Here is an 11,109-nt window from a genome sequence, read left to right as displayed (position 1 = left end):
CTTAGTTACTTCGTGAAAAATATATACGTTGGTATGACTGACAAGGCCAGAGCCTGAACGGCCGGTAGATAGTCGTGGGCTAGCTCTGCTTGGGCCAGGTTCAGTAGAGTATAGTCTTTCCATTATTTTTGATTTTACATCCAAAATACACTTCATTTCCTCATGTCGAACGCCAATGGAAACAATACGACGCGATTTTAAATCGTACTTTAACAGATTCAGACCACTCCGCTTATCAGTCGTGGTTCGTAATTCTGGTGCGATACGAGAGACCTTGAATAATCTCCGACAAAACTCACTCGGTTGGCGACTGCGAATTGGGAAACAACACACATTTATCGTGGATCTGGCCACTCCCGGTGCTTTGGTTTAAGCTAAGTATTCAAATAGTCAAATTCAAAAGCGGTTAAGTCTCAAAGTTGTTGAAATCGCGAATTATTTTGGTGGCTCCTCTGAAGTTGGAAACGCGTGTATAGGAAAATGACTGATATCAGTTATTATAGCGAGGATGCAATTAGATCAAGGATGAGTTGTCACGAAGTGATGGCATATGAACGTAGTATGGAATACGGCATAATTCGAATTCATTATCGTATCGACATTTCACGTACAACGGCAATTTTGGCGGGATTGACTGTGATTCCAGGTCTCGTGTACGTTGCAGATCAGGTATTCAATGACGGTCGTTTATTTACGCGTGAAGGAACGCACTATTTTGATGCTAATAGTGGTAAAGAGATATCTCAAAATGATGCTATGGAAAGGAAAAGTAAAAATAGAGATACTGCCAAAATCAAATGGGCTGAGGACCTGAGCAAGCAAGGGAATGATCTGTGGGAACAAAAGAAGTATTCGGAGGCTGCCAAGAAATACAGAGAGGCATATAATGAATGCACTAACGATAGGAAAGATTTAAAAAAACTTTATCTCTCCAATGAAGGCAATTGCTTCAGGATGCAAGGTGATTATTCAAGAGCGATTGAGTTTTTTGACAAGGCATTAGCAATTGACAGCAATTTTGACCATGCCAAGAATAATCTGGCAGAAACATTTAATTCCTTGGGAGAAATCTTATTTAAACAAGGTGATTATGCAGGAGCACTAGTAAAATTCAATCAAGCTTATGAAAAGTGCACCACCAGCTATAAAAATAAAAAGAATTATGCTCAGAATGCTAATGAATGCCAATGCGAACTAGATGCAATTGGTTTGAAAGAAGAAGGGGATAAGGATTACAGTGAAGGCATATATGAGAGTGCGATGAGAAAATATCAAGAAGCTTATGACAAGTCGGAGGTAATAAGTCAGCGTGAGCAATGCAAGAAAAGAATTGAATTAATTCAGGCAAGAATACATCATGAGGATGGCTGCCAATTAATGCTTGAAGGCGATGGGGAAGCAGATGTTGATGTGAAAATAATGAAATATAAACATGCAGTACTTAAGTTTGAGATGGCTTTAAGTGTGTGTGCGCAAAGTGAGGATAGCAGGCTTAGGATGTGCGTTGCTCTGAGTGCAATAGGTGATGTTGTGTTTTCAGAGGGGAAATACAGAGAGGCCCTGGAGAATTACACTCTTGCATATGAGAAAAGTAAAGAGGAGGGAACGCTGAACCAGGACAATGTTTTGAAAGCACAAACAGAATTAGAGGCACTGATTTTATGTCAACGTGGTGATGAGCTGACGAATGAAGGGAGGTATAGTGAGGCGTTGGTCCAGTATGAGGCGGCTCATGCAAAGTCCCGAATGAGCAAAATGAAGGACAAGTACTGGAGCAGACTAAGCGAGGCAAAGAGTGAGTTAGAAGCGATGAGATTAATATCTCTGGGAGACGAGCTGTTTGCTAATTGGCAGTATGAAGCAGCTTTGGAGGAATATGAGACCGCATGTAAAACATCTCAGATTTCAAAAGAGAAGAGCTTGCATGCAATGAACAAGGAGAAAGCCGAGTCTATTATAAATATCTTATCTACAGTCGAGGATCTTTGGAAAGCTGGTTGGGATATAGAGAATGATGTGGAGGAAAATGACAGATCAGAAGAGGCCAAGGAAACCTTTGAGAGAGTTTTGTGCAAAGTCAGGGAGGGTTTAATGATATGTCCCAATGATCCAAGTCTAAAACAATACGAAAAACTAGTGCTGTTGAAAGAGGAAGGCAATGAGCTTTTTAATAAAGGCTTGGAGTACCAAATGAGAGGGCTGGAATTGATGAGTGATTCTAAAGAGCTGAGAGAGAAACAAAATTTTGAATTAGCAAACGTAAAATTTGATAGCGCAAAGGATAAATTTTCCAAGGCGATTGAGAAGTTTCAAATCGGAAGTGAAACTGATGCAAGATTTTCAGATTGCATGGAATTTGTTCAGAAGCAAATAAACAATGTTGATCACTCAATAAAGATTATCAAGCAGGAAGTGCTCAATCAGAAATTCATTGACTTGAAGATGAATTTCAGTGAAAGGAGGCACAGAGGCGATGATAATTCAGAACTGTCTGAAAAGGGGGGGCATGTCACATATCATGCACAGATATAATGTATTTCATGTTGTTTGAAATGAACATTAGCTAACTAATAATTTAAAAAATAGACAAACCTGGGTTATAATGATGTACATGCAAGGTTGGTTCAATGAATAAGACACATCACTGTACAGAGGCTGTATTAGTTAAAGTAAATTCCTGAAATGTATATTTTATGATTTCCACGTTTCCACTCACTTAACTCAGACACACTCATCCCATCTCTTTACAAGTCTTGGATAAGCGGCCGTAGAGAAGTCTTTGTTTTGACTATATCCAATAAGTAACCTCTATAGCCATTAGAATGATTCATTAGGGACTCAAACAGATGAGAATCACTGGGACCTAAGTCACCACCAAGTACGGTGGGTGTTGTACCAAGAGTTTATTTATTTATTTATTCAGTATTAGTCCAAAAACAGCGCATTTTGGCCTTTACATCGAACTGTTAACAACGATAACAATGGTCACATTTACAAACACCCAAGCCCTAGGGGGAGGAAAACTCACCTAGGCGGGAATCGAACCCGCGACCCTTGGAATGGCAGACGAGGACGTTACCCCGGCGCCACCGGGGTCGGCTCCCAATCAAATGTTCGTAAAAGCTATTCTTTTTGTTTACAATTACATGTGCTGTTTTCTTGTGTACATTAATGCAAAACTCTAAGCATCTTACACTGGTGCAGGTGCTAGATGTTAACAATGTGTCTACGAAAAGCAAAAAGATATGCTACACTCTGCTGCTGATATAAATGAAAGTTAAAAGTAGAAAAGGTAGGGGATGATCTAACGTTTGTGACTTATTCAATGAACTACCCTACCTACTGATATTGCATTAACTGAGCCATTAGAACAGGATAAATTGGCATGAGTAAATTAATTGTACTCATTATAAACTCTTTATTAACAGAGCAATGCTCTCCACAGATTGAATTTACTTCCAATATTCAAGAGGAATGACTTCTGCAGTTTTTTGAAATTGTAATCGTAAGGTATCAGTCCTATTAAACCATTCTTTCTGTGCTGTTCTAAGACCTAACACATTATTCAGAGTGTATTGTAATGGCCTACTGCACACTTGTATTTAAGAGCCTCTTTGTTCATGTTTAGCATTATTATAATATTTATAATATGTTGCTCTTCCTGCATATTCGTAAAAATATGTGAAATTTAGAATTGCAATGTTGATGCTCAGATTTGAATGTTTATGTTTATTGTTAATGTACATATTTTAAGATAATTGTTGGGACACTAACCGTGAATTTAATGTAAAAGGAAATTACATGATAGAAACTCTAAACTCCGGTTCATACGCTTACAAGGAGATTCATTTTGTGAATAATCACTGCTATTGTCTTCCGAGGCCCTAAAAATTATAATAATAATATAAGCGTCAAAATATTTTTGTGTAATAACCTTCCAGATATACTCTTTCAAGCATAAAATATTTTAAATGATTTGGTTTTCTTTGATGTATTCAGTCTTGGTCACAAAATCAAGAGTTATTACATGGATGGTATTGAGAGAGTTTATGGTGTTTGTGAAGGACAAAAAACAATCATTAAACTGTATTATGTTGAAAGTGTAGAATATTAATTACTGTGATGCAATGCATGTTTGTGCAATCAGTGCCATCCTTATGTAAAGGCTAGGGAACTCAATGAGTGCCCTGTATTTATAATTGGAGTGGGGTTGAGGAATAAAGAGAGGGAAAGGGAATGAAGGCAAAGATGTTTTGATGGAATCGGTTGGAAGGGAAGAGTTGAGATGCCCTTGGGCATCATCACTAGGACTTCTAATGTATCTTCCAGTTCATCAGTTAACCCAGGTCAAGGTACAAACGGAATGTCTTCTACAACGGATGCTCCTACACTTAATGTTTCCTGTGACTGTAATGCCTTGGACTTCTCCCCAATCAGTATTACCTCTGGGTCCATCTCCAGAGAAGACCCTTGGTGCACAGTTGAGAAAGTGCCAGTGATGTTCCTGTGAGGGTTTGTACAATTCCATCAGCCAGCACTAACATTTAACCATGCAATATAGGGGTGTTAATGTCACCCTGTGGACACTTCACGCTTGGAACCTCATGTGATTGATGGCCCTGTTGATATCCCTCTGGCTATGATCATTTCATGGTTGCATCTATCTGCTTGGCAGTGGATGAGGTGACATCTGTGACTTAATGGGTCAACTTCAACCCACCAAAGCTAATCATCCTCCATCTGCTCCACAGGTAGAAACTAGCTGTAAGCATTGATCTTCTTGACTAGAAGAAAAGGGCAGAATGGTGTCTATTCCCTAGTCAGCAAGATTCTTAGTGATCTCTGGCAGAATGACAGTTTGTCATTAAAGCCATGAACAACTGCTCATCCCTGTAAAGTTCATAAATTTCTGTGTTTCAAAAGGGACATGATAGGCACAGGTTTCCACTCAAATGTCAGATTTCCAAAAAAGCAATTTGGATGTCAGTGACAACCTGGTATGAGTGTAAAGACATGGCAGTCCAGCTCTTGAATGAAAATGCTGTACTTCATGCCAGTACCAAAACGTCATACCATCTTCACGGATGCCTGATTCATTTTAATAACAGATCCAGGCTGGTGTGAAAGATACAGTATCTCTTCAGGATCTTCTGCTCTTCAATGCCCAAGTCCTGAAGTCCCTGAGGTATCATTTAGGCAAGGATACAAGAGGACTCTGCTGAGTCTCCCCCTCCCTTGCTTGATCCAATCCACGTCTACGTCCAGATGTCCACATCAGGCCCATAGTGAACGCTGTCTGTATGTATTCACTTCCTGGAGACATGCCTGGAGGAATGAGCCAACCGCAATGCAAGAGACAAGGAGCGCCTTCTCTTGTCCCAAGAAGAACACACAGCCAGCACTCAGCGTGAACCTGGACGACTGTTCCATTCCTACTTCCCTCCCTGCGCACTCTCGCTATGGCTCCAGCTGGATCTCCATGTCACCTTCCAGGGCCTCCAGGAGAACACCAGGCTGGAATGAGGCAGGGCCGGCCATCAGTGCCCGTGTCATTGACCAAGCAAAGGGGCAGGAACCTACTCAACTTGATCCTCCAGGAATGGAAAGAGTGAGAGACTCTCCTCATCTGGTCCTCATTTTATCTCTCCGGACTCCATCAAGGGGAGCCTCCCTCTGGGTTGCCCCTGGGTGCTGTCCATTATCTACGTGTGTGTCTTTGTTAATAGCCACTTTCTCTATTCTAGATGAAGCACTCCTGGCACCCAGGCCACCGCCATTGGCCCCCAATCGATAGGGAGGATCATCATGGAGAGAACTTCACAGATTTGACATGTGGCAGTCACTGGATCTCATCCACGATGACCTTGCTTGTTCTCTGGGGGTCATAGATGCAACAGGCACCTCCGCAGTGGAGTGAAGACCATCCCTGGCTTAGACGAGGCTCGCAAAGGGAGCAGGGAATTGTAATATCTGTTGGCCAATGAGTGGGGCGGTGTGTTCTTTTCTGGGAATGCGTACTTGTGTCTGAGTCGTGAGTTTTATTCACCATTTGGTAAGCTTTGGAAGCAAAACTTTCAAATGCAAAAGGTATTAATATTCTAATACAGGTGGCTTAGTCAAATGATCAGGTGTATCTGTTATTTAATTTGACGTTTTAATTATACTTTTCATATTTCTACATTTCAATTTGAGCAGTGCTCTCTTCTCGGTTATCAAATCCACACTTTTGATGAATTCACTCTTTAAATGGTGGTTTGGGTGGGAATCAGCGCATCTTCTCAACCATGATTAAATAGAAACTTAATATGTGGCACAGAAAAGGGTGTTGTCCAGATGAATATGCAAGTGTAAATGAGCAAAATTTAGTGGGGCAGAATATTGCTTCAGACTCGGTGGAAGAATTCAGAAGACTTTTCAAAAAGTGAAGAAGACAAGAGAGTGAAGGAAGACAAGACACATCTATAACTATTGCAAGGCTTACCACTTTCATTCAAGACATCTTGCCTTTGACTGTTGTGTCAATTGATTCAGACTCGCTAAATTAATTGCTAATTTAACTGTGACCATGTAAACTTAAGTTCTCCAGGTGTAATACACTGGGGTATGTACCTATTATTCTCTCATTACTTGTTCAACATATGCCTCCAGTAATCGTACTATGCCATTTGAAAGTGAAGTTCCAGGCTGTTCTAGCTCTGATTCATTTAATGATATAAGTTTTCCAAAGATGATATTCGAAAGAATTGATGATTAAAAAGAGGAGAGATGGCTGAATGCAGAAATTGAAGTAAAATATTCTGTGAGTGATTTACAAGTTCCTCAAGAGTTGAAATCAGTGCCTTAAGTCTCATAATTTCTTCCTAACAAATGACTGAAAATGAGAAGTGGTGACTTTTGTCAACCCTCCAAATCGTCTCTGTGTGCACAGTATCATATTCCAATGAGAATCCATGATGATGTGGCCTATACTAGAGGGTTTTTGTGAGGTTGACCTTTTGCAAACTGGGAAATGGCTTACGTTAGCTTCAATATTGAGTCAATTGTGACACGGCTGACTGCCGTCTCTCGCACTTGCAATTGCTTCTAGTCATAATCTGCAACTCACTCAATTGACAATGGACAACGCTTATCATGACAGCAGAGGCAAGAGAAACTCTCTGCATTCTTTAGCGTGGCAATCTCCGTCCAGTAAATAGTTGCAGGGACAATATCCCTTGGTTTGCTTTGCTTTGCAAGTGCTTTCTCTACGCTGACCTCAGTCGTGAGTAAAATTATTCCAAGGCTTTTGACACTGAATGCTCCTCCTGTCTTTATTCTTCTTCAGCGGAGAGATTGTTTTCTTCCATTCGATAGCAAATTTCTTCGGCAAGTACAACTTTTGTAAATTAAGATTATTTAGCGTAGAAGAATAAAATTGGAGTGAATTTAAATTTTATATTTGTATTTTTCTAAAATTTGATAAATATTTTTTCCTGAAATTTTTTTCATATATTGTAAATGAAATCAATTTTTATACTGCTTTGCATCTACTAGGCGTGATCTGCACATTATTATTTTGTATGGATAACGCTTGCGTTATCGATGGGAAAATATGGTAATTGATTTTTGTTAAAGCCAAATGGATAGCAGCAGGTTGTAGAATTGTGATTTAAATACAAAGTAATGTATGTTTTACTTGTATTGCATGGATACATTTATTTGATGACATGTATACGACAACTTTTAATCTCCGGATTTCTTTTGCAAATGTACTAGCCAAAGTGAATATGTATTTATTTTCTGGCATGATTATTTTACATTTTGTACGAAATGAAATAAATATAAATTGGCTGTGTAGTTATCGTGTGCGTTTGAATTATTCTGCGTGTATAATTTCGAGAAAAGAGTCAGGGGAATCGTTTCTGAAGCATTTGTCACTTTTTTTTTAACCCAAACCTATGTTGTGTGCTGCCTGAAAACAGGAGTGATATTTTAAAATTCCCACATTGCCAGATGAATGGTTAAGGAAGAGTTGGCAACGTTGGAATTCTCCTACGAAGGGCTTCTGTTGGATGTTCAGCGAATGCTACTCATCGGAGGGAGGAGTGTTTAGTCTCGTCACTCGCAGGGAAGTGTTTCTTTAAGATGGGACGCTCCCTCCGACCTCCGCTCTTTGTTCATAGCTTACTAGAAATGTTGTGTATCGATACGCATCAAAATCCATCGTAAATTGCGGAGATCGTGTTGTTGATTCTTAATATTAGGAGTGACAGTTCAAAGGAGACCGAGCATCATTTGGCAATGCTACCTGCCAACGCCCACTGAGCAAATAACAAGTATTTACTGAGGGCCTGCAATATTGAGTAAAATCTCACGGAAAAATAAAGTGTATGTATCCAGTGGGGTATTGCTCCTGGTAGGGTCACCCATGCCAGATAGTTCGAAGGTTAGGAGCCAGACGAAAGGTAGTCCACGCAGTGTCTGTTCCTCAGCGAGGTGGCTGCAATGGCATCTGACCCCAGTGGGGTGACCAGTAAGTGATGGTGTCACGTTAAAACACTATTGAGGAAGGCAACGGGAAACCACCTCAATTATCATTCCCAAGATTTAAATGATGGGCAATACAGAGATTTTGAGTCCTGGCCACTACGAGGCTCGGCCCAATCGGCTGTGTGTCGTGCCCGGCAGCGAGGGAGGCAAGGCTTCCACGGTCGTCATCCCACGAAACCCTTGCAAGGGAAAACTGGCAGCAGCAGGGAAGAAGACGCAGAAGAACAAGACCACTTAAATTAGAATAGGGACGTGGAATGTTAGGGCAATAATGCGGACAGGGAAACTGGAGAATATTAAGCGAGAGATGAAAAGGGGAAAAATAGATATTTTAGGTCTATGCGAGGTGAGATGGAACGATAGCGGGGATTACTGGAGTGATCAGTATAGAATAATATACAGCGGCGGGGATGAGAGTCAATGAGGGGTTGCCATAGTATTAAATGAAGAGGTAGGAAGAAGCATAGTCAACATAGAGCAGGTAACGGATAGATTATTACTAGTAGAGATAAAACCAGAACCGACGAACTTGGTTATTATTCAGGTATACATGCCACCAAGAAACCATAAGGAAGAAGAGGTAGATAGGATATACAATCAGTTAAGAGGACATAATCGCGTGTGTTCCTGCAGGGAAACATTTGATAGTGATGGGAGATTGGAATGCGACGGTAGGCGAAGTAAGAGATGGTGATGAGGTCGGGGGCTATGGTTGAGGCACAAGGAATGACCGCGGGGAGAAAGCAGTTGAGTTCTGCAGGAGACAGGGGTTAGTCATCACCAACACTTGGTTTAGACACCACAAAAGATGCAGGTATACATGGAAAATGCCAGGTGACTCAGAAAAGTATCAGCTAGATTATATCCTGGCTAGACACAGGTTTAGGAAGTGTGATAAATTCGCACAGCTTCCCGGGACCGGATGCGGACTCTGACCACAATTTAGTTGTTATGAAATGTAGCGTCCATTTCAAAAAGATAAGGCAGGTGCGGCGAGTTAGAAAATGGAATGTAGAAGCATTAAATGGTTTGAAAAGGAAGGAATACAAACAGCCAGTAGAGGAAATCATGGAGGATGGCAAAGGGCTTAGTACTATCGAAGAAAAATGGGTAAGTATCAAGAAAGGGTTGTCTAAAGCCGCAAAAGACTATTGGAACCGTTAACGCTAAGAGGATTAGGAAACCATGGATCACGGATGAGATTATTACAAAGATGGAGGAGCGGAGAAAATGGAAGAATGTAAATACAGAGTTAAGTAGAATGAAGTACAAAGAATTAAACAATAAATTGAGGCAGGCGACAAACAAAGCAAAAGAAGTATGGTGGAAGATGCAGTGTGAGGATATGGAAGGTCTGCAGAGGAAGATAATAGTTGACACAGGAAAGATCCAAGAGAGATGGAAGGAATGTATAGATGAACTGAATAGTAAAGAACTTAGACCAACAAAGTTAGACATAAAAAAGGAACATGACGTAGAGGAGGATAGCTTAGGTCCAGGCATACTTGACGATGAGATAGGGCATTAAGGGAGATGAAACAAAAATAAGGCCGTGGGGGTAGATAACATTCTCGCAGAACTATTGAAATGCTTAGGAAAATGTGGGAGGAAGAGGCTATATCGGCTGACTCGTAGTATCTATGAGGAAGGAATCTGGCTGGAAGACTGTGAGATCAGTTTTAGTTCCTATTCCTAAAAAGGTAAAGGCTACATCATGTGAGGACTACAGGACAATAAGTTTGATATCTCATGCAGCTAAAGTTGTTCTCAGGATCATAAAGAAAAGGATAGAGAGTAGGGCAAAGGATTACTTAGGGGATGATCAGTTTGGGTTTAGGAAGGGGAGAGGTACGCGTGATGCCATTGCAGTAATGAGATTATTAATCGAGAGGAATATAGAACACAACCAGGAGGTATTTGCCTGTTTCGTAGATTTCGAAAAAGCGTTTGATAGAGTGAATTGGGAAATACTAAAGAGTATTTTGCAGAAAATAGGAATAGATTGGAGGGAAAGGAGGCTAATCCACAACCAGTACATGTCTCAGACTGCTCAGGTGCGGGTGGGAAACGGGGAGTCAGGAAGGGCAGTGTTAGGAAGGGGTGTAAGGCAGGGTTGCCCATTATCACCGTTGCTGTTCAACCTGTATGCAGAGGAAATGATCAAAGAGGCATGGGAAGAACTAGAGGTAGGAATGAAAGTGGGCGGGGAATTCGTAAAATCAGTTAGGTTTGCTGATGACCAAGCTTTAGTTTGTCAGTCAGCCAAGGGGCTGCAAGCATTGCTGAGTGAATTGGAAATTCAGTGCGACAGGTATGGGATGAGAATCAACATTAATAAAACAAAGGTTATGCGATTCTCTAGAAAGAAAAAGGCTAAGCTTAACATTAAAATAGGAGGGCAAAAACTAGAGCAGGTAGAACTGTTTATGTATCTCGGTAGTGTTTTGGACCAATACGGTCAAAGTAGTAGGGACGTAAGGAGAAGAATTGCGCTAGGCAAAGAGGCTTTCACAAGGAGGAGGGAGTTGATGACAGGGACTTTGAGTAAGGATGTTAAGAAAAGACTCGTAAAAACTTTGT

The 11,109-nt window shown here is 40.8% G+C and overlaps 1 protein-coding gene across 1 annotated transcript; it reads left to right on the top strand.

The window, feature by feature from the left end:
• The first annotated feature begins 4,108 nt into the window (after positions 1–4,108).
• LOC139697313 (uncharacterized) lies at positions 4,109–7,749 on the top strand. The gene is made up of 2 exons (XM_071595980.1): positions 4,109–5,608; positions 5,745–7,749. The coding sequence occupies exons 1-2, from the start codon at positions 5,348–5,350 to the stop codon at positions 5,886–5,888; spliced, it is 405 nt and encodes a 134-aa protein (XP_071452081.1). The 5' UTR covers positions 4,109–5,347; the 3' UTR covers positions 5,889–7,749.
• The last annotated feature ends 3,360 nt before the right edge of the window (positions 7,750–11,109 follow it).

The sequence above is a fragment of the Hetaerina americana genome, unplaced genomic scaffold (genome assembly GCF_022747635.1).
Source record: "Hetaerina americana unplaced genomic scaffold, ioHetAmer1.1.p SCAF_72, whole genome shotgun sequence".
Taxonomy (NCBI): domain Eukaryota; kingdom Metazoa; phylum Arthropoda; class Insecta; order Odonata; family Calopterygidae; genus Hetaerina; species Hetaerina americana.
This window is presented reverse-complemented; position numbering and strand designations above follow the sequence as displayed.